The 27,264-nt window shown below is 43.2% G+C and overlaps 1 protein-coding gene across 2 annotated transcripts in view; it reads right to left on the bottom strand.

The window, feature by feature from the left end:
- Window positions 1-7,031: 7,031 nt before the first annotated feature.
- znf438 (zinc finger protein 438) overlaps window positions 7,032-27,264 on the bottom strand; it is a 51,652-nt gene continuing 31,419 nt past the window's right edge. The window contains exons 3-5 of one of the 2 annotated variants that reach the window (XM_006804502.3): window positions 26,973-27,063; window positions 9,981-11,746; window positions 7,032-9,845 (exon numbers count right to left, since the gene is read on the bottom strand). In XM_006804502.3, coding sequence (XP_006804565.1) covers window positions 9,257-9,845; window positions 9,981-11,722 — 2,331 coding nt within the window. In that variant the 5' untranslated portion in view covers window positions 11,723-11,746; window positions 26,973-27,063 and the 3' untranslated portion in view covers window positions 7,032-9,256. The remainder of the gene's footprint in view (window positions 9,846-9,980; window positions 11,747-26,972; window positions 27,064-27,264) is intronic. The other variant, XM_006804504.3, reaches the window with a different exon arrangement.

Raw genomic sequence — 27,264 nt, 5'->3', positions numbered from 1 at the left:
AAGTCATTTTCATTGAACTTAGTTTAACACCCTCCCCTCCCTGATCATGCATGAGCCCACTAACAGTGAAGATCTACTGTGGCAACTGGTATTCAAGTACATCTCTTACAACGGTTATCATCTGCATGCTGCAGCAGTGCAGGTATTTTTATACCTGCACTGCTGCGAGGTGGAATTTATTAACTGTTCAGGTTGTAATGGAACCCCCATAATTTTAATGGGTAAGTTGTAAAATAATTCACCCTCTGTACTGTCACCATGAATGAAAAAATAGGTACAGAGACCAAAAGTGTTTCTTGTACCGGGCTATAAACTACATTGGACATTTTAAATTGCTAGTTTAGTCAGATTGGCTCGCTTTGGGTGCCAGCCTCAAGTGGCCATTAGAGGTAATGCACTTTTTGGCACTTCTACAATCTTTTTAAATCAGTTCTTTGTGTTCTAACAGATCTATTGCAATGCTAATAATTAAATAAATTAAAGCCTACTTATAAGGAAGAGGCCTCCCTTACTACATTTATTTATATTCTATTATCTGTATGGCACTTTAGAGCACACCTTTCACTTTATCAAAAGCACCTTATCAAGCATTTTATTCAGCATCACACTTAAAGCATGGATTTGCACAGTAAAACATTTGCACACAAGAAGTTTAATTATTTATTGAATATTTATTGGGAATTTTAAAATCAGTTGGGAGCCTTGTTTCAGATCCTGCACAGCTGCTCCTCATCAAGCAATGTGTTGGTTGTCTGTGAGGAGAAAAGAATGGTGATTGAGATTGTGATTAAGGTTTACCAGTAAGGAAAACTAACGCAAATGTGTGTGGGAAATCTAGGACTACAAGTGGTGCAAATAAGTGTTTGTAAGATATGATTACTCACTTTTCTTGCCTGTGTCCTCTTCAAGGTGTTTGGGTAAATGTTTCCCTGGGGGGTTCAGACACCATTTAAAGGTTCCAGGAGAGACCATGGGCTGAGAGTGTGGTGAATCTTTTTGTGCTTGGGTTTTTGGGTTTTTATAATATTGGGTTTGGTGTAAAATTAAAGTGTGAAATATTTATTAATATAAAAATGTGCAATGTATTTATGTATTTATTTATTCAAATTGATATATTGTATACTGAGAGTGGAATATTGGTTTAGTCTGTGACCGGTTGTCATTAGAGAGGGTTGATTGTGCTGTGAAGAAGCTCGATGAGTGAATTCTTTGTAAGAGGAGCTGTATGGCAAATAAATACTTTTTGTTCCACTACACTTGCCTTGGTCCATCTCACTGTGATTCCAGCCGCTAAGGGCGGCCCTGTTACACTACTGCAACAGTGAGATTATAAATTTCAGTGGAGGTATTATTGTAATCAAAGGCTTTACCTCAGTAGTATCACAAATTCACATTCAGAGGTTTTATCAAGATTTATCAAGTTGGTCTTCCTACAAACTTTGTTGTCCAGAAGTGGCTCTTTAGCCTTTTCCTATTTGTGAATCAGGAAGAATACTGAATCTACATCCTAATCAACTGAGCACAGAGTGTTGCAGTGGTGTACCTGCGCCTGCTTATCCTCCTGAGGTGTCTCCTTCCCTGTTCCATTTAGAGCCACAGCCCAGCTCGGATCGATCCCTTTCTCCAGCCGCCCGTCATCAATTATTCACCTGATCAGCACTGCTGCTCATTAGATGACTAATCTGGGAGGAGTGAAGAGAGATGAGGTGCTTTGAAACCTGAGACCAAGAGGCAGCAGGGAAGGAAGGGAAGGGTTGGGTCACATCTCCACATCGAGAGGAGAGAGATGGAGGGAGAGTTCATAGATGTGGGATTACCAATTTGTTCGCCTAAGTCCTGACATCCAGGAGAGTTTATAAATCTTTGATGAAACCATAGAATCACTTTGATGAACGTGCACATGGATCACCAACACGGCACACGTGCTGACAGAAGCTTCACGGGTGTTGGCTTATTGAGACAGAGTGGCAGCAGAGCGTGCGTCGACACTGAAAACTGAGAAAGTGGGAGTGGAGCCGGCCAGAAAGATTGCATGTTGCCCTGTCATTACACCCCACCTTAGCTGTTCACAAGAACATCTGTGGTCAGCGTGGGTCACATTTTTACTGTCCTATAAATCTCCCTCGGCTTTCTCCCGGTGACGCCAGTTGTTATTCCAAGTCTTCCTGCCTGTTGTTTTGTGCTCTTGTTTCGACCCAGCCAGGCATGCACATCAGGGTCAGATGGAAGAGAAACAGGTACACACACTAACTAAGTACATAAGTGGATCAACGTGTCCAATATGAATAGCGCTGTTTAGCGCTATGACCTTTTGCTCAACCTCAACACTTCCAGGATTGTTAACGGAGGTTTTGCTCAAAGGCCCGAAGAAAGAAAGAAAGAAAGAAAGAAAGAAAGACAGAAAGAGGCAGCCCCTAGCTCTCCTCCTTTCCCACTGATCATATACAAGCAAGGTTGGGGTAGGTGTGTGTGTGTGTGTTGTGGGAGGCGGGGGGTCGTGGGGGAGGGGGTGGCTTTGATCTCCCCTGTCCCCCTGAGAGCCACAGTGAGGTGGGAGTGCGGCGTGATGGCTGTGGTGTGCGTTTGATTAAAGGGAAATATGCATCAGCGTACAGCGCTTTCCTTTTTATCTGCGCCTGCGATGTGGTGCGATGGTGACGATAATGTAGCAATGTCGCAGCTCTATCTGTGTTTCCACCCAAGCTGAAATCCACCTGAAGTCAAGTGCTTGTAAAGCAGTTTGGAGAAGTTGAGGCACCAATACAAAACCTGACAGAGGCTGTCGTTGTTTTGTGTTGTTTGTTTGAGTCCGTAGCGGCCGAATCAATTAGAGCCCAGGACCTGCATTCCACACCGGTGTGGCAATGGGTAGCATGGCTAGGTCCCAGGACACATCAGAGACAGTTTGAGCCTGACAGCATGGAAACTACTATAACGTCAGCATCTCTGTGTTGTGTGTGAATTTGTCGTCTAACAAAGCAGGCAAAGGGGTAAAAGATGGAGATCAATACTCATGACTGGAAGTCCAAAAGCTAGAAGCGTTTGCGCACATGTATCTGTAGAGTACATCAAGACTCTAAAGCAGACAGATGGAGAGTCTGCTGGGAGGGGAGGAGCACTGAGGTAAGGCATATGCAGGCTCACAAACGCCTTTTGGGTAACCCACTTTACTTGACCTTTATATCCATACATACGTGCACGTTTCCAAAGAGAAATATCAATTAATGTCATTGTCTAAATCTCTTCTGGTGAGTATCCTGCAATGCCTCTCTGCTGTTTTTGCTCCAGTGCATTCCTGCAATTTGTTGCAATCCTGGTTTCAGGCAATTAAAATCAGTTTCATTATTTATGTGATCATCTTTGCAAAACTTTTGACATTCCCATCAGTGTCAGTTTTAGTTTGGGATTAGTGCTAATTAGCAAATATTAGCATGTCAACACATGTAAGATTGTGACAATAGTAAACATGCATGCAAAACAGCACGTTAGCATATCGATGGCAGTTCTGAGCACTGAGCCCGTGTCATGCATGACTATCTTGTCACCAGTGCCGATGTCTTTCACGTGCAGCCGGCTGCTGGTGAGGTGCCAGAGGTAGGAGCTTAGCAAAATGAACAATGTCTTTTCCAAACAAGTGGTTTCAAACAAAATCAATCATGACCTTTCTAAAGCTGAGATTTTGGGTTCTGTTTTCAATGATAACCCCGGTAATCATGTCAGGGTTTTTCAATTCAATTCAGTTTTATTTATACATTGTAAGGTAAAGACCCTGCGATAATACAGAGAAAACCCCAATGATCAGATGACCGCTTATGAGCAAGCACTTGGCGACAGTGGGAAGGAAAAACTCCCTTTTAACAGGAAGAACCTCCAGCAGAACCAGACTCAGGGATGAACTGTCAGCTAGGGATGGGTATTGTTTAGGTTTTATCCGATACCGGTGCCAAACCGGTACTTTTGAAACGGTGGCGGTGCTTAAACGGTGCTCAAACCGGTGCTTAAAGAATGGAGAACACAAAATTGGTCCAAAAACCTCTCATGTTCAGCTGTTTTTTTTGTAAAAAGATAACAATGTTAACCTTTTCTGCAGCTATGGGGCATATATGGTATCACTCTGGGCTGGAAGCAGTGCTTAAACAATGGAAAAAACACAAACTTTGTCCAAAAACCTCTCATGTTTAACTGTTTTCCACTTTTTCTTTGGTCATTTTAGCCTTTTTGTCCAGGGTGAAGGGAGTATCTGCCATCAAACAAGAAGACAGCCACATGTAGCTATGATGATGTTTGCTAGTTCACCTTACATGCATTAATGTAATAACGTGGTTAGCCTACTCAACATAAATTACACACGAACAACATTAAGCTACTCACGCAGAGAAGAACGGCTGCTGCCATCATCATCCGTCATCATTTCTGCTACACTGGCAGGGCTAGGGGCCAGGACTCTACTCCTTGGGTTTTTGGAGGATGTTGCAAACTCTTGGTCTGATAACAGGCACCACACCCGCAGTAGATGTGCTTGGTGTGAGGTCTCGCAGCAAGCTATCAAATACGCCGCATTTCTCGCCTTTAAAAAAAAACGCTATGCGTCGCCAGGTGTTTCATCAGATTCCAGGTGTTACCTCCTTTGCACAGTATCAGCTTAAAGCACTTGTTGCAGGCTGCTGAGTTTGCATCTTTTGCTGTGAAGTACAGCCAAACTTCTGACCACTTCGCCTTGGGCATTTTTAATCTGTAGCTCTGCTCTAAAAGAACTTACGTACCTGGACCCACCTACTATCCTCGGAAACGTAAAATGATTGGCTAGAATCTAAAGTGTATCATTCCATACCAGTTGGTGGCGGTAATGCACTTTTCAGTTGTTTGCCAACCGCCAATACAAATGTAAGGAAGAAGAAAGTGTCTCACAGCTCAGGAAAATAAAGCACCGAAATAAAGCCCCGAAATGTGCGCTGCTTTTCGGTCTGGTTACTACCGTTTATGTCAGAACCGGTGCCATGATGGCACCGGATACCGGTACCCATCCCTACTGTCAGCTATGACCGTTTGAGGGTGATTGGAGGGAGACGGGACAAGAGACATGGTGTGGAAGCAGGGTTTTAATAGTTTTGCAATTTTTATTAGTTTTTATTTTTATTTAGTTTTGACTTCAGATTTTCAATTTTATATCAGTTTTAATTCGTTTTTACCAATTGTTTGCTAGTTTAGTTTAGTTTTTATTTTTTTAAATCCTTAGTTTCAGTTTGGTTTTGATTAGTTTCAGTTATAGTTTTAGTTGTGTTTGCAATAATGAAGTGTAACAAAATCCCAGTTTCATCATATCAGTCATTCTCTTCTGCTCATCCTTGGGTATGTTGCTATTCCAGCTACCATACTGCACCCTGGACAGGTCGCCTGTCTGTCGCAGGGCTAACACGCAGAGACAGGCAACTCACATTCCCACCTATGGGTTCTTTAAATAAATAAATAAATTAGGGCAGATGAACAACCATTGATACCAGGCAACTATAAAATGTATATCTTGGCCCCAATGAGACTATTAAGTCTTGCAGCACCGGGTGTTCTTAATTTTGGTTCAAGTGAATTGATAAACTTTTTGAAGGTAATTGACTCACAGTTGTGTAGATATCCCCGTCCTGTTGTCTCGGGATGCATCACGCTGCCTTGCCTGGGGTTAGCTTCCGTTTCTGGGGATGAGGGTTGAGTGTGCTCCCTTACCTTCTCAAGGTAAGCTAGGTTAGCCTTCTTGTGTGAGCTTTTCAAGTGCACTTTAGGGTTTATGGGATTTTTTTCCCTTTAGAAACGTCCCTCATAATTTGTCTCTTTCCACTACAAGACACTTGCTTTATCCAAAACACAGTCATATTCAAAGTAATCCCAAATTGGACTCTGGCGCTTTCTCCCGACTTTTCCTGACATGATTCTGCACGTGGACGGAGCAGCGACACAGACGACTCGACTCACGTACTAGCCACCTGCTGGCATAATGAGACACAGCAAGAAAAACCCTGGAAACTAAACTTCATTTTCACCCTTGACTATTGTATAACACACACACATCAACAAAAACTAAACACATAACACACAAAACACTCATTACAGTTTTAGTTCGTTTTCCTTTTTTCGTAAAGTCTCGTTTTTATTTTTATTTTCGTTAACAAAAATGTTTTTTCACTTCTAGTTTTCGTTATTTCGTTAGTTTTCGTTAACGATAATAACCTTGTGTGGAAGAGAGTCAGAGATTAATAATAACTAATGATTATTAGTGATTGTTATTCTTTATTGATATAAATAATGCAAGTTATGTATCAGCCACACCCAACCACTCAGCGTCATTACATAAATGAAGTAATGCAAACTTCTTTTTAATAAATCCTGTCCTGTGTGGAAGCTTTTGCAATCAGAACTGTGATCTGAATGCATTTTGGTGCTGAACACATTTTGCTTTTGCAAGAACAGCCGCACAGAATCTCTACAGGCTCCACTTGTTTGTGTGAATCTTTTATCTGTTTATTTATTCGTTTCTTTGTGTGTTCATTTTGATATTATATTGTAAGTGGAATAGTATGAAGATGTCTAAGGCAAGACAGGCAAGAGAAACAAGCTAGAAATGGTTGATGGAAACAAATAAAAATGCACAATGTATCGCCAACTACTGCACCAGGAACCTGACACTCCCCTAGTGGCCAACCCAAGCCACGAGGGGAGCGGGCCAATGACCACACTAGAACATCCAGCCACACACCTCAGAACCAACAAGAACCCGAATCCCAGGGAGGGGCAGAAGCGTCCAGACGGGGGCAGTGACCATGTCCCATCTTAAACAAGGCCCAGCAAGCCCCAGCCCCATTATTGTAAAGAGCTAATGTTAAACCTTCAAATACACAGTGGGTGGCATCATGGCAGCTCTGTCCATTGTTTTCAAATACAGTCTATGCTTCCTACAAGTTTAGCATTCTGAACTTTAACTTTTCCTGAGTTACTGAGTCTTTAGTGAAAAAAGAAGAAAAAAAACATCCACACACACAGTGTCCTGAACAAAGCATATCTTTATTCTCATAAACATCAGGTTCTTCAGGTACATAAACAGCCACAAGCACGAACACTTTCAGTCTTTTGTTATTTTTTTTGTTTCTGACAGCCAACATATCATGTGAGCCAAACACATTACATCGCCTAATGTGAGATTTTTCACTTTCTGACTTCTGCTGACAGTCATACACGCACGTATCTGAGGAGAGAAGAGACTGACCCTTGAGCCTGCCACTTCCTGGTTTGCGTTGAGGGCTTGAAAGCGAAGAACAAGTCACTGATGAACACCCAGACACATCAGAGTACTCTCTCAGTGCTTTGGCCTTCATTCAGTCCCCTGTTTGTGTCAGACACATAAGGACAGCTCTACATGGCTTTTTGTTGCCTGTGCTGGCAATGATATATGCATCTTGTTTCCCCTCCTTCACTGACAGAACAAAGCAGCTGATTCACTAGTTACTCTATGTAAATATATATATATATTTATTCTCATTATATCTATATATTCTATCTATAGAATAAGTCTATGTAGCATATATATACTTTTGGTAGGTCTTTTAAAAGATTCAGGTACATTCACTTGACCCTGTGATTTTTTTCTTTTCTTCTTCATATGAAAGATACATACAGACAGACGTTAACAGAGCTACTGTGCCCCCCAACCAAGAGCAAGACATTTAAGCACCCCTACCCAAAAAAGAAGCAAACACAACAAATGTCTCAGTGCTGGTTCTTTAAGGACCAATAACAAGCATAAATATTCTCAGAGACCTCTTTAATAATCTATATAGTATAAAATAGCATATTTTCTGGACTTGACAACAGTTTATATTAACTCTATTCAGAGTCTAGGTGCACACAATTCCACAGGTGCGTACATGAGCTGGCAACAACAGGTAGGCGATTCAATGGTTTTCCTTTGCGTATTTACTAAACCAATGGTATTCTGTCAGTGGTTGAAAAAGCTTCAATGCAAACCTCACTTCTACAATCACAAGTGTGAATAGACCCTTGGCATATCACAGAATACACATATAGGCATTAATCGACAAGTCAAGAAGATAGAACTCGGCTTACTGAGAACCATACCAATGATAAGTCACGTTACGCATGAACACCAACATTTTTTTCTGTTTTTTTTTCTCTCAGAAGGCCACAAGGATGTCACTTGGGTGCTGGTTAAGAAAAGTGTTCCTTCATGGGTCCAGGTGGATAATGAACCCCAATACTGCCCTTAATCAGACTCTGTTACACGAGCAATACTACACTGAGGATTGTACAGTTACAGAACACTTTTAAACTGTTATGACGCAAAGGCCAGTGGTTAAATTGTCAGCCACTGAGATGGTACGCAATGAACTACTTTTAATTCAGCCGTCCCCGAATAAAATGTTGTTGTAGTATCTAGCCATGCAGACCTGGTAGCTTGAGTCATCTTTAAGATTTCTGACTCTATCCTGATAAATGGAGGTGACTAGAATTAGTTTGTGCTCACATTTTACATATCCGCAGTAATGTTTTGCTCATAAAAATAGCAAAATGAATTGGAAATAACGAGTAGGAAGCTGCAGGAGCTATTGTGACTTATGAACAACAAACTTGGAGCTACAGCAGTTGACTGCTAAACCTTTGTCCTCTGAAAAATGTGCCTGGTGTTACATGGAAAGGATGATCTGGCTACAAAAAAATGTTTCGCTTTTAAACATTTGATCTTGGTGTCACTTTTCGTTTTGGTTCGGCACGTTTAAAAAAAAGAAAAAGATAAGAAAATCTGATCTTATCTGCATGGCTAGATATATTAAAGGGTGAAATGACCCCTCGACTATTTCAGTTGGGTCATGGATGACCTCTAATAACTTTTAAATAAACAATAGATAGAAAATAATCATTTGCATTTCCAACGAGATATTAAATACATACTTCCAAACAAAACAAAGTCCAAAAACAACAGTGCAATCAAAATAACATGAAAAATGATATTGTGTATAAACTGGATTCTCTGACCTAGCGAGAGCATCTCTTGCAAATCTTAACACAAAGATCACTTTTCACCACAGGCTTGATTTTATCTTTACTGTTTTTCCTCTTTTGCACAAGGTCAGATTTCTCCAGTGGTGAAAGATGAAACTAGTGCTATAAGAGAACATCTCTATCCCTGTGCTGCTGATTGTTAGAACTGAGTGTGTATGAGGAGGAGCCCACGCCAACCCAAAGGGCCAGTCGGCTAACGCGGGCTTGGAGCGGGAGTTTCCAGATCCCGGTCGGCCTCGCCCTCTTCCTGGCCAGAGTATGAGCTCAGGGCATCCCACAACAGGCTCGGACGCTCACAGTGGTGGTGACACCTCCAGTGCTCCATGACCAGCTCTTTAGTGTCTAGCACCTCACTGCAAAGCACACAGTTAAAAACTGCACCTGTGGCAAGAATGCCGAGGCCTCCGCTGCTTTCTGGTGATGGGAAGATCCCGCTGTCATCTCCTTCCCTACCTCGGTGGTGGGACATGATGTGCTTCTTAAGCTTGGAGAAAGAAAAGAATTCTTCGTCGCAGCTTCCACACTTGACCAGATTGCGCTTCTCATTTAACTGTCGCCAGTAGTGGGCAGCGTGCTTTACCAGTTCGTTCTCGGCCTCACGGCCTCCCCTTGGGGGTTGGCCTTCACAGAGTTGAATGTGGACCTCCTCCCCGTGCACATATCGCAAATGCATCTTCATGTCTGCAAAGGTGGGAGTGATTGCCTGACAGCGGCCACATTTGATCTGCAGCTCCACAGGATCTTCACAATCCTGTTCATCTGATGGTTCCGGCAAGCTGCCCCTGCAGAGAAATAAAAGGAATAAGGTGCAGTCGGTCAGTATTTTTGGCTGTTTAATTCACCTTGCTAGAAGTTAAAGATCAAAAATGAGGTTGCAGCATATATTCATTAGTTATCTCAATCGCTAATAATCTTACCCCTCTACAAGCACGTCTTCCTCATGATGACTGACTGACGGCTCCACGGTTAGCACCACCTTATGGACCTCTCTCAGATGACTGAAGTATACCCCAACATATCCAAAGGCCTTTTCGCAGAACTCGCAGGATAGAGAACGACGTGGCCGTACCTCAGAGTGATGAAGCTTCTTGTGGGTGCTCAGGCTGCTTGAGTGAGCGTACGTCTTGCGGCAGACGGGGCAGATGTGCGGCCGATTGTTGGCGTGACTGTTCATGTGGCTCTGAAGATGATGCTTGAATTTGAAGCAGCGGCTGCAGGTGGGGCAGCGGTGGGGCGGTCGGCTTCCTATGAACACTCTAGGATGGGAGCCCCCTCTGAGGTGGAGGGTTACCGGGGTTGGCTGAGGTGGACAGTCCAATGCTTTCGTTGTGGTAGAGGTGGAGAGCTGATGACCAAGTATGAGCTCCTGTTCTTGGCCATCTGGCGTAATAGCAGGCAGACTAACCAACTGGGGAACTGTCTCCATCACCAACATGGGCTTGGGTCGAATGCTGCGGTATTTTTTTGAAATATCAACTTCCTTTTGTTTGGATCCTGGAACAACTGCCGGCTGTTTCTCTGGGACCCTTCTACGGAAGAAGGATAAAGACCTTTTCTTGCGGGCTTCAAAAGCTAAGATGTCTTCCATTGTTTTTCTCTTCCTTCCTCTCTTCTTGCCAGGTGGCTTCTGGAGTGTTCCTACAACAGGCATTAATGTGGGCTGGGCCTGAGGCTCTAGACTGGAGTTAGGCACCCGGTTGTGACTCAAGGTTTCAGCTGTCTCGTGGGACTTGGATGTAGAATCTACAGGGCTGGTGAGTCCTTTCAGGCCAGGTAAACTTTTCTTTTCTGGAGATAAATTATTGAGCTTGGCAGCTGGGATGAGGGTGCTCTTCATTTTAGAGTAGGGCAAAATGGGTAATTTCCCCTTAGGTGGGGATGGGATAATCTGGACTGCTTTACTGAAGATAGCTGGAGAAAGGACAGTGATACTGCCCTGGGTCTGGGCTGCAGCCAGCTTAGATTGGCACACTCTCACTGTAGTCTTATTGTCCTCCGGTGATTTGCTTTGGGAGCTTTTGATGGAAGCAGGGGGGTACTGCAGGTTCTGAATGAGACCAGTGGTGGTAGGTCGTTCTGAGCCATCTGGTACTCGCTCCAACTGAGAACCCGGGTAGAGGACAGCATTATCTGGTAGAAGAGCAGTAACAGAGATGTCAGAGGAGGCTGGGTCTATTAGAATTAGCTGCTCTGAAGGCTCTTCTTTGGGCACTAGGGTTTCCTTTGTGTGCTTGGTCTCTTGTAGATTCTTCTTAATCGCTGTTGATGCTCCACAACCCACTGATTTGGTCTGTGCTGAGTCAGAAACTCTGGAGGCTGTTTTCACCCTGGCAGGTAGTGGAGGAGATTTGACCTTATCTGTGGTCCCCTTGCTCCTCATTGGCTGGTATCTGGGAATGGGTAGTTTAAGGTTCTTCTGATGCTGCGGCGACTGAGAAGAAACAGAAGGTGGGAGCGCCACCAGGGAGAATGTGCCATCTTGACCTGCTATTTGCATGAGTGCATAGTTTTGGGTGGGCACAATGATGGACTTGGGGCTTGAGGCAGTGGTAGCCTCAGGCAGAGCAGATGAGGGCTGACAGGACTGGACCGCAGGGGAAGGAGAGGGCACCACAGCCGGGGCCTTGGGGGCAATGCTCCGAAACTGAAGGCTCTTCATCTGATGGTCTGCAGTCACTACCAACTGAAACACAAGCATAAAAAACATGCATATAAGTTCATGCACTGAGGGCCTTCAGCTTTTCCAGTGTTAAATCCCCCTTAAACCCCAAACAGCCAACCCATCAGCTAGCCTGCATGCTGATGCTCTGACAGGAACAGCCAATAACGAACATCAAGGCCAAGACCTCCTGATCGTATTTACAAATGCAGATATACTTTAAAAATCTCATAAAAACTAAATCGTTTTCCTACTTCTACGTGAAATCCTTACCAGCATGCTGCCAAAATGTGCATTGCTGGTGACTAGAACTTGAACTAATAGTCCTTACAAGTATCACATTTACAAAGCAAAGACTTCTTTGCGCAGGCTTAAACTGGTTTGGTCTACAGACGGCAACAAGATGTGGTCAGAATGGGCGGGAGATATATTTTGGATGCATTTTTTACTCCTGATGCAAGAACAATTTTCAGAAGCCAAAATTGAACAATTCTCACTGCACTGTTAGTGAGAACTGGTTAGAGTTCATGTCATTGTGGTTGATGGTTCGGACCTTAATATAAATGCAACCCCTCTGCATACGGTCTCCTTTTCTTTCTTTCTTTCTTTTTTTGTGGTGTCGCTACTTTGCAACCCAAGCAAGACAGCAGCAACGTGCAGTGTGTAAAATGCAGGCATATGCACAAGTGTGACAAGCTGTCCTATTACCCATGTCTCTCTAGACCCAAACAGCAGACTCTCTCTCCCCCAGGCTAAGGACAGAGTGCCCCCTTTGATATGGGCTCAGCATGTAGTCAAGGTACATGCTGAGGATCTGTGGTGAAGGGACTCCTTTTACCCCCCCTCCCCCCCTCCTCCTCACTTCCTGTAAGGATCAGTCAATGGAGCGTGAAAGCTGCTCCCTACTCAACCTGCCCAAAGGCAATGAGGATGTCCCTGAAAAAAAAAGACCTGGGTTTATTTTATCATCCCTTGTTCACAAATAACAATTCATGGTAGCCCAGTGGGGATTAGGCTTTGCACTCCGTGTTTCACCTTTCTGACTATGTTGATACAATGAGGGAAACTATAACCTCAGAGTGAGGTTTTAAGCAAGTCTTTATTATCTCAATCTACCATAGCGTTTCCATCCATCAATCAAAAGCCACAGGTATGGTTTTAAAAACAAAGGCAGAATTCCCTTCATTTATATCAATACTCTATCTTTATATCAAAAGCAGGGACAGATTACACTGGAATGCTTCAAAAGGCCTAACTGTAAACAGACTTTGGGATTTCAATTTCACATTATGACCTGAACCTTAATAGCACCGTTTGATTCAGGCTATGTTCCAGCTCCACTCTGTAATACCAAACAGCATAAAGTGCAACAATCTGGAGGTGTTACAAAAGGCAAATATTTAAACAAAATCATTTCTCCATACAAAACCCCCTGCCTGCTTTCACGCTCAAAGCCCTGCACACTCAAAAGGAGGAGAGGAAAAGAAAAACGGCAAAGGGCATATTGTTTAACAGCTGGAAGTGTTTCTGTGCACAGATTATTTATACAGTACCCCTACCGCATTACGACTCCATAAAGCTGGAGATATTCCTCCTCTGTGTGGATAGTTGATTCCAATTTGACTGTGACTTTGGCAGAACACAGAGTGGAATAAAACTGTGGGATGTGCGTTCCTCTGGGTGCTTTATGTAGGTATAAAAAGTGAGAGAATGGACTTGAGGCAATACCTGTTGATTAATTCTGCAATGTGTACATTAATTAAGTTTCCATCTGTGGTGTTATTGCGTTGCTGTGCTTTATAAGACCATATTCACTGCAGGAGGAAGAAGTAGGAACAGAGGGAAAGGGGAAAACTTCCTCATGATTTTTCTTCAGGGAATTTATCCTTGGCCAACTTTGTACACAAAGAAAGGAGAAGGCTCAAACTATGTAGGCAGCTGAAGCACAACTGCACAGTCACTAGGCAAACAGAGCAGCGCCAGCGGTGGGAGATCAGGAGGGTTATGAAAACTGTCCTGGTGTAAGATGGCCCCAGTGAGTCGAGCTGAAAGTTGATGACCACCGTTTATGTTCATAAACCACCGTTTATGTTCATAAACCTACGTATATATGAATGTTTTCCAGAGCTGCCATTGTCACTTAGCATGCTAACTTTCACTCATTTGTGGGACTCATTTTAGCTCATTGCAGGATTTAATCTCTGACTGTTTCTTTTGTCCAGACTCCCTCTCCACATCAAACGGCTGTCCCTCCCTGAGCCTTGTTCTGCTGGAGGTTTCTTCCTGTTAAAAGGGGAGTTTTTCCTCCCCACTGTCACCAATTGCTTGCTCGTATGGGATGATCTAATTGTTGAAGTTTTCTCTGTATTGTTATAGTGTCTTTAACTTACAATATAAAGCATCTGGAGGCCATGATAAAACCATATTAAACTGAACTGAATGTACTGTTATCACAATTAAGACTTGTTCTCATTTTAAGAGGCCCTAAAGACAACACTTTAAAAAACACTTTCGGGCCACATCTGCTAATTCACTTCACTGAATGGGTCAATGACACAACACAGACCCCTTCACTGTTGCGCAGAAGGCAATACAGATATATGTCAAAGTGCTACTTTTAAACTTCCAGCTATTTTTGTAACCCTTCTACAGTTTGTTAATTTCCCTCCGTGTGTTCCTGCTCATAATTTGATTCAGGTCTCAGTATGTGCCTCTATCTACATAACCTGCATTTTAAAAACTCACTTCTTCCACTTCAGGCACATTGGAGAGGGAAGAGACAAAAATGAGAATGAGAAAGAGGAAGGAGCGGGCAAGGGTTTGATTTCTTGTTGATGTAATAGCAGCGGTCAACTTGCCCTGTCATCATTCTCTATTCTCCCCAGAAGGTTATTTTGGTGTTCAAACACAAAAAGACACCAAATGAACAGAAATCAAGAGCAACGGTTGTTTAAAAGCTAGACCTGCAGCCCTTTGCAATGTCCAGTTACAATCAAGCACAAGCTATAATAAAATCCAGCTAGTGTAACTAGAATTTTTAATAGTTTTGTTGTTTTTTTCTGTTTCACAGGTCAAAGCATTTCAAGGCTCAACATCTGATCAAAGAAGACAACAGAACGCAAGCAGTCTGTCATTTTCAGTAGACACACAAATGATAGCCAAAGCTTTCAGATACCTTTAGTTGTTTTTACACATGACAGGATGATGCTGGCACCAGCGTACTTAACCAAATATCCCATTAGGCCCAGTGATGAGCAGTAACTGGATCCTGCCAGGTTTTGTCTATCCACTCTAGGCCTGATCAGCTATGAGTTTTTGAGATGGCTGCTCTGCTTACAGTTTCTCCAGACTAGTGGAGCTCTGCACCAAATGGAGATGGTGTTTCTTGACCATTTTATTGGTGAAAGCCTTTTTCAGTCTGGTTACATCACTTTGGCCATCTACCTTGGATCTTTGAGGGATGATTAGAAAAATCCTAACAGAAAGATGGATCTCAATTCAAGGATGATCCTGCTACGTGCCCACTCTTTGTCTACGTATAGAGAATGGATAAACTCCAACAAAGCACAGGCTACAGAAGTGCACTCATGTGCAATCCTCCAAAAAAAAGGAAAGAAAAAGGAGGGGTTGGGTGATGATGCCATATGTAAATTGGAAAGATAATATTTTTTAATGTGTTATTTTTTGGGCCTTTCATTTTTATAGACAGTGGAGAGTGGACGGGAAAGTCGGAGAAGATGCACAGCAGAGGGCTTTGGATCGGTTGCTCCATTTCACCTTTGCGCCATGTTCGCCTGCTAATCGTGTGATCTAAGCTAGCATTAATGGAAACCAGACTCACGTCAGTAAAGCTCAGATTAGTGTGCCGTGACAAAGATTGCTCATTAAATAAAATTCACAGTAATTAGAAAGAAGTCTTTGCTTTGTAAATGTGATTTATTGTGTGCAGAAAAATAAGCAAGAAGTGCATTTAATTCATAAAACGTGAAGGGCCTGTGAGCACTTTACAAAATAACTCATCCACACACTGATGGCCGACATGCTCCCGTAAAGAAAAATGTCTTCGAATGCGAACCCCATTCACCTTAACTGTTACGCAGCTTTGACTCGAGGGGGCATAACACAACAACGCTAAGAGACAAATGTGCAAGCAGGTCACTGATGCTACTCAAACTGCTGCTGGATTCAAAACGCCAACTGCTCCGATCTGACTGGGGTCAGAGGTCACTGCTAGGGTGATGCAGAAATCTGGTTTCTGGAGAGAATGTAAGAAACTAAGGAAGAAAGAAGAAAAACGATAGTGTGTGTGAGAGAAAGAGGGGGGTTGCTCCACAGAGACAGATTATCAGGTAAAGCCAGAGGGGTGAGAGGTGAGGATCTGGTGTTTATGCTGGAAACAGGTCAGGGGTGAGCAGCAGGGCAGAGTGGGGACGGGCCAGGCATCCACCTGGAATGGAATGACATGGTATGAACTGCAGACGCTTTACTCACACACACAAAAACGTCAGCTCACGCTCTCAAAGCTGAACGTTGGTCACATGAAGATCTGGTCCAGCCAAGACCGACTGGCCGACCAGCCAAAACAACCCACCTATTGTTAGGCAGTAATGCAATTTAGTGAGAGCTGAAAGCGCCACTTTGTTCAGTGTCAAAACATGAAGAGCACCGTGTTTGGGGAGCATCCCCGATGCGTTCTGTGATTCTGCTTTGTCTCGCTTTTAGCCAAACAACTACTGTTTAAACTGCAGAGTGCAGCATTTTGCTTCCTATCTATGAAGGCGGTGGCAAGGACCCAAACATAACAACCACATCTTGAAAAAAGAAAAAAAAAACATTTAAAAAAACCCAACTCTCACATGAAAACGAAGCAGACAATAAGGAAGGGAGAAAGGGGAGGTAATTTCTTTTTTTTCCCCTCACAGTGAGTTTTGAAGAAATCAAATCTGAAGTATTTTGGGGAAAGGAGAGCAGAGGAGTGTGAGGTTTGTTATCTCTTCTTGTAGGTGAGAGCAATGCTCATCTGGGACTCACAGATAGAGTCTGGAGATGGAGGGGGTCTGGAATGAGACTGCGTGTGTGTGTGTGTGCGCGTGTGTGTGTGTGTGTGTGTGTGTGTGTGTGTGTGTGTGTGTGTGTGTGTGTGTGTGTGTGTGTGTGTGTGTGTGTGTGTGAGAGAGAGAGAGAGAGAGAAGACTTAAAAAACAGCAGAGGCCAAGCTCCCCCAGGTTTTAGCCCAGATGAAAGGCCAGGATCTGGACTAGATAAGAGAGCAGATCATGGGGGGTCGGGGCCAGTCGGCTGTGAGAAGCCATGTCCAGCGGCCATCTCTCAGCAGCCCCCTCTCTCTTGCACGCACACACACACACACACATTATGTGTGGGATAAGTAAATGTGAGAGAGTTAGTTAAAAAGATAAACCTTTCTCGCCTTTGTTAAGATGCAAAAACATCAAAAAAAAAACAAAAATGCATCCAAGAGGAAATGACATCATTCCCTCCTGTGTAAAGTTATCTGTGCTCCATTGCTTCTGCCTGCATGCATGCTAACTACTCATTTTTGCGCACCAGCTTGTATATGCATGTGTGTGTGGGTGAAAGCATGAAAGCAGTCATGGGGTAATGAAGTCAGTGTTCTTGCTTTATCTCAGAGTGCTGCTGAATGAGAGAGCCAAAGAAGAGGCGCACACGCTGCCAAGCTGCTCCTTTTCACCTCTTCACCGGACAACAAACAGCGAAAGGTGTTGTAAGACAGAACATCAGAACACCATATGGTATTCAGCGCACGCACACACACATATGTCATCCACTGTCACCTGAGCAAATCAATGCAAGAGAGAAATCCATTCCAATTAGGATCCGGCTGCTCTGCCCTGCATGTGGATGTAGATGAATCAATAAAGAAATCCCACCACTGATCTGCCATTCACCGTGCAGAACACACTGAACTCAGACTCTGGGTGCTTTGCTTTCATTCACTTGCAAAATAAGGAAGTGTACGCACTCGTCCTTTTTATATGAATCCAAATAATTTTCTATTCAAAGGATTCCAAAGTGGTCAGTAAAAAAATGGAGGTCCTGCCCTTTAAAAGCAGGATCCTGTAAACCCCCGACAGCCAGCGACCTGTGACCCGATGTCCACAGCGAGGCCATGCGTCATTCTCCGGGAAGCCGTAGCGTCCTCAATCATCCGTGCTTGCAGATGACCCAAATGAGCGTACGAGCACACATAAACAGACGCGGCCACGTGCACGCAGCTGATGTGGCTCCCGGCTCTGAGCTGAGTGACGTCGACACGGATGCGAAGTGACAGCAGTGTGTCAAAGTGCATGTAACTGCGTAGAGGTAGGTGTGTGTGTATTCAAGGTCGGAAGTGTTAACGTGGCCCTCCTCCCCCGCCTCGACGCCCTCGGGCATCCAGCGCTGTGTTAGCCATCCAGACTTTGCTCAGCACTAAAACCTTTACCTGACCTTTCCCTCTGCTGTGACATTTGGGCCTTTCTGAGCAGGTCAAACAGCACTAAACAGCGGTGGAAAAGCAGAGGGGAGCTGGAGGTGAAAAGGAAAGAAGAGAGGGATGAGAGCTGTCAGAGATGACAAGATGTGTTACAGGACAGCCACTTGGGACCATTTTAGTTAAGAAACTGCCATCCAAGACTGTACAATACTGCACTATTTGCACTGAAATCCACAAAGAAGAACCGGCATTGACAAGATCTCTTAGCTTTGTTTACCTGGTAGTAGGCACAGGCACAGTAGGTTAAACACATAAAAGTATTGATACTCGTAGATGTACAACAGCAGAAGCTGCCTTCACCAGTAAGGAAGCAAACCAGGATTTGGCAAGCCCCACTGTGGACACCAATCTCCAACAAGTATACAGTGTGGGCCATTTATATGGATACACCGTAATAACATGGGAATGGTTGGTGATATTAAAGTCCTGTTTGTGGCACATTAGTATATGTGAGGGGGCAAACTCCTCAAGATGGGTGGTGACCATGGTGGCCATTTAGAAGTCGGCCATCTTGGATACAAATTTTGTTTTTTCAATAGGAAGAGGCCCATGTGACACATCAAACTTATTGGTAATGTCACAAGAAAAACAATGGTGTGCTTGGTTTCAACGTAACTTTATTCTTTCATGAGTTATTTACAAGTTTCACTGTGTTCACAGCCATTGACATGTCGAAGACGTTAACACTGAGGAGCAGATCGAAATTGTGTTGATATCTGGTGAACGCAGTAACCGGGTTATTGCAGCAGATTTCAATGCAAGACACCCTACGAGACCACCCATCTCCCATGCTACAGTCAGCAAACTGTTTGCTAAGTTTCGTGAAACTGGTTCAGTGTTGGATTTGCCAAAATGTGGACACAAGAAAACTGTCACTAATGAAGAAACATCAGTGGCTGTCCTAGCTTCATTCAGCAAGAGCCCACAGCGTAGCACTCGCCGCATGTCAGTGGAGAGTGGCATTAGTCGAACATCCCTTCGGCGGATATTAGCTACTCACAAATGGCACCCTTACAAACTCCAGCTACTGCAGCATCTCAACGAGGATGACCCAGATCGGCGCACAGAATTTGCAGAATGGGCAAAACAAAAATTGGAACAGGACCCTCAGTTCACGCAGAAGATTTTGTTCAGTGATGAGGCAAACTTTTATGTGAATGGTGAAGTTAACAAACAAAACCACCACTATTGGTCTGACACTAACCCACATTGGATGGATCCTCCTGTTAGACTGTTGGAACAACAAAAGTGATGGTTTGGTGTGGTATATGGGGCACAACGATAGTGGGTCCATTCTTCATCAAAGGAAACCTCAAGGCTACTGGATATTTGAAATTGCTACATGATGATGTGTTTCCCTCTTTATGCACTGAAGCTGGCACGTTCCCTGAGTTTTTCCAGCAAGATGGTGCACCACCACATTATGGGTGCCAGTCAGACTTAACGACCGGATAAGTTTGATGTGTCACATGGCCCTCTTCCTATTGAATAAAGAAAAGTTGTATCCAAGATGGCCGACTTCTAAGATGCCACAGATGTAATATTATCTACAGCTACTTGTAGTTCCATTGATGTTAAGTTAGACTCTTTTTTTCCAATCGATCTTTCTGAGTTAACGTCAATAATTACTTCCTCCAAACCATCAACGTGTCTTTTAGACCCCATTCCTACAAAACTGCTCAAAGAAGTTCTGCCATTGATTAATTTTTCGATCTTATATATGATCAACCTATCTCTAATAATCGGCTATGTACCACAGGCCTTCAAGGTGGCTGCAGTTAAACCTTTACTCAAAAAGCCATCTCTAGACCCAACAAGTCTTAGCTAATTATAGGCCAATCTCCAACCTTCCTTTCATATCAAAAATCCTTGAAAGAGTAGTTGTCAAACAGCTAACAGATCATCTGCAGAGGAATGGTTTATTTGAAGAGTTTCAGTCAGGTTTCAGAGCTCATCACAGCACAGAAACAGCTTTAGTGAAGGTTACAAATGATCTTCTTATGGCCTCTGACAGTGGACTCATCTCTGTGCTTGTCCTTCTTGACCTTAGTGCAGCATTCGATACTGTTGACCATAATATTCTATTAGAGCGATTAGAACATGCTGTAGGTATTACAGGTATTGCACTGCAGTGGTTTGTATCATATCTATCTAATAGACTCCAATTTGTGCATGTAAATGGAGAGTCCTCTTCACACACTGAGGTTAATTATGGAGTTCCACAGGGTTCAGTGCTAGGACCAATTCTGTTTACATTATACATGCTTCCCCTAGGCAGCATCATTAGAAGACATAGCATACATTTTCACTGCTATGCAGATGACACCCAGCTCTATCTGTCCATGAAGCCAGATAACACACACCAATTAGTTAAACTGCAGGAATGTCTTAAAGACATAAAGACTTGGATGGCCACTAACTTTCTGCTTCTCAACTCAGATAAAACTGAGGTCATTGTACTCGGCGCTGAAAAGCTTAGAAATTTGGTATCTAACCAGATTCTTACTCTGGATGGCATTACCTTGGCCTCCAGTAACACTGTGAGGAACCTTGGAGTCATTTTTGACCAGGATATGTCCTTCAACGCACATATTAAACAAATATGTAAGACTGCGTTCTTCCATTTGCGCAACATCTCTAAAATTAAAAATATCCTGTCTCAGAGTGACGCTGAAAAACTAGTTCATGCATTTATTACTTCCAGGCTGGACTACTGCAATTCATTATTATCAGGATGTCCAAAAAACTCACTGAAAAGCCTTCAGTTAATCCAAAATGCTGCAGCAAGAGTACTGACAGGGACTAGAAAGAGAGAGCATATTTCTCCTGTTTTGGCTTCCCTTCATTGGCTTCCTGTTAAATCCAGAATTGAATTCAAAATCCTGCTCCTCACATACAAGGTCTTAAATAATCAGGCCCCATCTTATCTTAATGACCTTGTAGTACCATATCACCCTATTAGAGCACTTCGCTCTCGCTCTGCAGGCCTACTTGTTGTTCCTAGAGTATTTAAAAGTAGAATGGGAGGGAGAGCCTTCAGTTTTCAGGCCCCTCTTCTGTGGAACCAGCTTCCAGTTTGGATTCGGGAGACAGACACTATCTCTACTTTTAAGATTAGGCTTAAAACTTTCCTTTTTGCTAAAGCATATAGTTAGGGCTGGACCAGGTGACCCTGAATCCTCCCTTAGTTATGCTGCAATAGATGTAGGCTGCCGGGGGATTCCCATGATGCATTGAGTTTTTCCTTTCCAGTCACCTTTCTCACTCACTATGTATTAACAGACCTCTCTGTATTGAATCGTATCTGTTATTAATCTCTGTCTCTCTTCCACAGCATGTCTTTATCCTGTCTTCCTTCTCTCACCCCAACCGGTCGCAGCAGATGGCCGCCCCTCCCTGAGCCTGGTTCTGCCGGAGGTTTCTTCCTGTTAAAAGGGAGTTTTTCCTTCCCACTGTCGCCAAAGTGCTTGCTCATAGGGGGTCATATGATTGTTGGGCTTTTCTCTGTATCTATGAAGCGCCTTGAGGCGACATTTGTTGTGATTTGGCGCTATATAAATAAAATTGAATTGAATTGAATTGAATTAAATGGCCACCATGGTCACCACCCATCTTGAGGAGTTTGCCCCCTCACATATACTAATGTGCCACAAACAGGACTTTAATATCACCAACCGTTCCCATGTTATTACGGTGTATCCATATAAATGGCCCACCCTGTACTAGAAGGTCGCCTAGGTGGCTGCTGTGGCATCAGATCTCTCTTTTGCTTACTCTGAGTCATCTAGTTTGAAATAGAAGTTACATAAACTGTTGTTCTGTGACACCAGAAATATGACCTGCAACATTTAAGAAAAAAAGATTTGAAAAGTGCTTTAAAAAAACCTCTATACATTGAATGCATCCTCAGGTAAGTGTGCACAAAGCTGAACTATTCTCGCACAGTCTTTGTACTAAGGAGACGGCTGGTTAAAGACTGTTTAGTGTCCAGTGGAACATTTGTGTTGCCACATGCACCTCTGTTGGGTAAGTCCACTAAAAGTTCAGGGATGTAGTGTGAAAGCGGCTTTAGTCATGCAACAAAGAGCCAGCTGGAACTGGTGCAACTGAGGCTGCAGTGTTTGAAATTTCAAAATCACTAAGCTGCAGAGTCAAGTAGGTTTACAGTGAATCGGGCAGAAGCAAAAACAGACGTCCAGCGAAGTGGGTGTCAAATCCTTTAGCCTTCACCTGGTGACCTCGCAACACCACAATCATACCCAGTGCCTGGCAGACTGCAAAGACTTGTTAAAGCATGAAGGCTTTGAACTTTGAGCTTTCTTTTTTTTTTCTCTAAATCTTGTGAGATTACGTACAATCCAGTCGATTTAAGCAGCAATCTGAGCCCTGACATCTCACAGATATTCACTGGCGGATGGATAACGGTGCACGACACAGAGCATTAAGGGCCAAAGAACAAGACACTGAGCGCAAGATATGTACAACCGCCTCATTGTCAAACACATAGATGTTCAAACAACAAGGCCTGTCCAGTTCTATCTATTCTCTGCTGCTCCTTTGTCCATCGTTTATTAATATGCTTCTCCATCCTTGCTGACAGACTGAGCGATGTTCATTACTCACAAGGAGAAAGCTCAAACACTCCCGCAAATGAAGACTGCACAGAGTTTTTGCTCACGCTGGCCCCGATGAAGAAAAGTGATGCCACTGCAGCCTTGACTGGGGTGCTAAGAAAACACCTGCACTCCCAGACCCACCTTAATGATCACTCGACGCAATGGGAGAACTTTAATGGGGCCCTGGAAGGGAGGAAGGAAGGAAGCTGCCAGCTTGCTAATTTTAGGCACTCTGCATCTCAGATGAAACACTGGAAATGGCAGAGAGGAGGCGTGGAGAGGCGGGAAAGATTTCTGTCTCTCACTTTTGACTTTCTGCATCACGTCTCTCTAACCATCATTACTCCATGCATCCGGTATGAGAGAGTCTCAGAGCTCTTTGATTCTCTGAATCATTTCTCCCTCTCTTCCTGTTTCCTAGCCCTCTCTTTCCCTCCCTCACTTCCCAGCTTTCTCTGCCTCATCCTTCCTTTTTCCAACTCTCCCTTTCATTCGCACCTCCCTCCCCTTCTGCCAGTACCTGAGTAAATAAACAGTGTTGTGTGGGATGCTAATTAGTGCAGGTTCAGGGACGTGACGAGCCCAGAGATGGATAAACAGCAAGGTGGGGAGGAGAAGAGATGAGATGGAGGGGGTGGAGGTGGAGGTAACCCACCCCAAGGGCAACACAACACACGAACACGTCAGATTAGCGGTGAAGGACAGACAAGAATGGTTTTGGCTTTCAACCCAACTCAGGGCGGCACTGAAGCAAAGGGAGCGTAGCAAAGCAGAGGACTTTAAGGGGCTTGCAGGGGAGTGAAGGGCACTGCCAGAGAAGGGTTCACATACTGGAGCTTTGGCCATGTTGAGAGGAAGAAAAAATGTTGTGTGAACCTTCTTAATGACGCCTGCTCCTAGAGCCCCAGTGTGAGATCAAAAGAAATGCAGATGAATCCAACAGTTAAAACAAAAACAGGTCAATGTGAGGCAGCTTTTCCATATTTAACGTTGAATTGTCTTTTTGGGGGAGGGGGGTAAGCTGCAGGATGTGTAGGTAAGAAGGTAATGTTACAAAGGAGAGGTAAACGCAAACAAGTACACTCACACAAGTGATGAATGTACCTCATTCATCACTTAAAACATTGCATCCCAACCTTTGGGATTCAACAAACACGTCACATGGGCTCAGGAACGCTGTTACTAACAACAACTGTGACTTTCAAATGTGCTCATTATAAACTGGATCCAGGCTACTGTCCGCTTTCCATTTACAGTTACAAATTAGGAATAAATAAAGAAACTCTTTTATTTACTGCTACATATAACAGGTAATCTTTGTCTGTAGGGACCATTTGCGGAACACCTTTGCATCATTTGCAGCCAGAAGTTGTAACAATTCATTCATTCATCTTGTTAGCCAGGTCCACTATTTGATGCTTAGCTGGCAAATGTAACCATTTATACTTTTAGCTAGCCAAACCCACTTTATGCTAATAATTCCAGTTTATCCTCTTTGTTCGGCTGATAATAAATTTTTTTATCCACATTAAATCTAACAAATTGACTGGCATCCTATAAAATTTAAACTTCTATTGTATTATTTTATGTAACAGAAACCAGATGGAACCATTTATAAAAGGGACCTGATCTTAAATAAATCTCTAAGTGACCTTTAAAACACAGTATGTGCATTGCTGACTTGTGGGACAACTTCACAAACTATCACCTATTTACTGTGCTGTTTTGTATGAAACCCTCTAATCCAAGGTGAGACAGATCAATGGGTGAATCTGAGTTCTGGTCAGTAGCTTTACTCCCACTGAAAGTTCCTGCTTACAGAAAGGTTCATGATTTTGCTAACAGCAATTGTGACGGAGGTGCCCAAGATTTGATGACCAACAGACTGAGAAGCCAAAGCAGCCTTTGCAGTCCATTTCTACACAGGCAGGAGAAAAAAAACTGAGGGAACTTTACTCTATAGGAAGTTTGATGTCAGGAGTCTAATCAGCCTAATGCTTGTTATGTTGGCACGTAACTGCATACAGCAACCCACACAGTCATTTTTCAGATTGCTCCGCTGCATGCCTTGTGATAATTGTTTGTGTGCTATCAGCGCTTGTGCCAGACACGGGGCTTTCTGTTTGCTGTGGGTGCTTTTGTTATGAAATGACAGCGTGTTTGCTTAATCAATCACAATCATCGGCAGCAGCACCCTCCCCTGCAAGAACATTATGGATCATGTTCTGTGGAGACACTATTCCAGAATTTCTGATAGCATGGAATAAAAAAACTGGGATATAAAAATGTTTTTATACTTTCTTATGGACATTTCATGAACTTGTCGAGGTTTTGCATTTTTTTAAAGCCTCTGAGATAAACCATTTCCTCCTCTGTGGATAATGTGTGTGTGCGTGTAGAAAGCGTGAATGTATGGGCGTACAGTTAATGTAAAATTGAAACCTGAAATGATTTCAAATACTCAGAATGAGGCGTTTTTAAAAATTCAAAAGGAAAATCATTATTTAATCAACACTACTCGAAACTCAAAGCAGGCAGAGATCCACGAGGAGAAAAGAAGATCTTTCTGTCTGCAAAAAGCTACTGCGCTCGAACATCAGCTCAGATTTCCTCCTTTGGCCTATGATTGTGTGTTTTAAAGCTCAGCATTCAGATTCAAAGTGACAGACTTTGTGACAAAAGACTTACTAGATAAGGTTGTTGTAAGTTTGTTAAACTGTTTGATTTCTTTATTGCACACACTCTTTAAGTGTTAAATGCACCAGAAATTAGTTTCCTGAGAAACAGTAATTTTGCAACGTTTAAGTACACTATAACTCTATTTCTAAAAAAAAATAACAAACTGTAGAACAAAGTGATTTGTAATCATTTGCACTCTAATTATTATTCCTGCAGTAGCCTAAGCTGCTCCAGCAGAGTGGCTCAGCGGCTGACAGTGCTGTGCTCGAACAAACATCTCCCACTGGTGACTGTGTTTAACTGTGAGCTTTACTAAACCTCAGCAGGAATGGTCAAATCGCCTTTATCTCCATGTATGATGTCTTCAGAAATTGTCTGTCTATCTCAGGCTTTGTTCACAGTCCATAAATCGAGCATCTGCTAAGGAGTCTCTGTTGGATTATAAAACCCAACTAAGACAAATGCTGTCTGGCAGGATCAAAGGCGAACTCGGACTGTAATAATCACTGATGCTGCTGTTAAATTAACCAGACGCTGCTCACTCCAGTGGGAGGGATTCCTCTCTTCTGGCAGAGCAGGCGGTGGACCAGGTAAAAGAAAAGACAGGAAGTCTGTGGAAAAACGTCGAGACAGGTTGGAATCTCTACCCTACCAAGAAGCAGCGTTAACGGATTATGTAATCCGCAATCTTTAATGTTGCTCTGAGATGTTGCATGATTAAAAGACATCCCCAGATTAGGGACACATCACTAATGACAGGGGAAGGAAACCTTGGCGTTACACGGACTTGCATAAGCTTTTAATCTCACGTTAAGTCCACCTCAAACACTGATGAAGAGATGAGAAAGAGGAAGGTAGGGAGGACTGCCACGTATCTAAGAGGCCGAGGAAGAGAGGGGAAATGTGGGATATGTGATGGCTGGATGGACGAGCTATTTTTATAATGAGGTCAGTGTGAGCTGGGGGATTTCATTCCCCTGGGATGGACACACACACACACACACACACACACACACACAAGAACTGTGGTGCTGTGATGCTTCTGCTGAGTGAGACCGTCTCTGTCCTCAGGAAGATGAGGAGGAGGAAACCCAGAGCTACCCAGGTCTTTCAGGGATTTTGCCATACCCTGATTAATCCATCTCTGCTACTAGAATGAGAGCCGATCTTTAATTATGGAACACGACTGACATTCTCTGATATCTCTAAAATGTTTTAAAACATAATGACAGTAAACCCTGCTCTCTACAGCCATCACATAATTTCATTCTCTAGTCCAATTTTTAATTCAAACTTTCCTTAACTTCTTAGTGTTTTTAATTCATCGGCTGAAAGCAGCAGGTACAATGTTTTGCTGTGTGCTGGTGTAGCACTTCAATGTCTCTGCATGGGGTCAATAAAGTTTATCTTAAAACAACTGACGTAGACCTGAGGTGTTTACCGATTGGATGATCTTTCCTTCCTTTTCAGCTGCTCACTTTCTGGTTGGTGCCCAGGTTGTGGTCCCCTCCCCCCCAGTCTCCGCACTCCTCCTGTGAAGACACATCAACCCTTTCACTCATTTTGACTCAAGTCAAAGCAATCACAAAATTTTGGTAAACGGTGACACAGACATGGTGGATTATGGAGTCCCAAAGGGATCAAAATTATAATGTGGGATAAAAATAATAAAAATAACAGGAAATAAAGAATAAAGTTTAAAGAATTATTAAAAAAAAATAAAATAAAATGAG

This window comes from Neolamprologus brichardi, chromosome 9, assembly GCF_056152115.1.
Source record: "Neolamprologus brichardi isolate AB-2024 chromosome 9, ASM5615211v1, whole genome shotgun sequence".
Classification (NCBI taxonomy): Eukaryota; Metazoa; Chordata; class Actinopteri; order Cichliformes; family Cichlidae; genus Neolamprologus; species Neolamprologus brichardi.
Note: the sequence above shows the minus strand (reverse complement) of the source record. Positions and strands in the feature narration are given on the sequence as shown.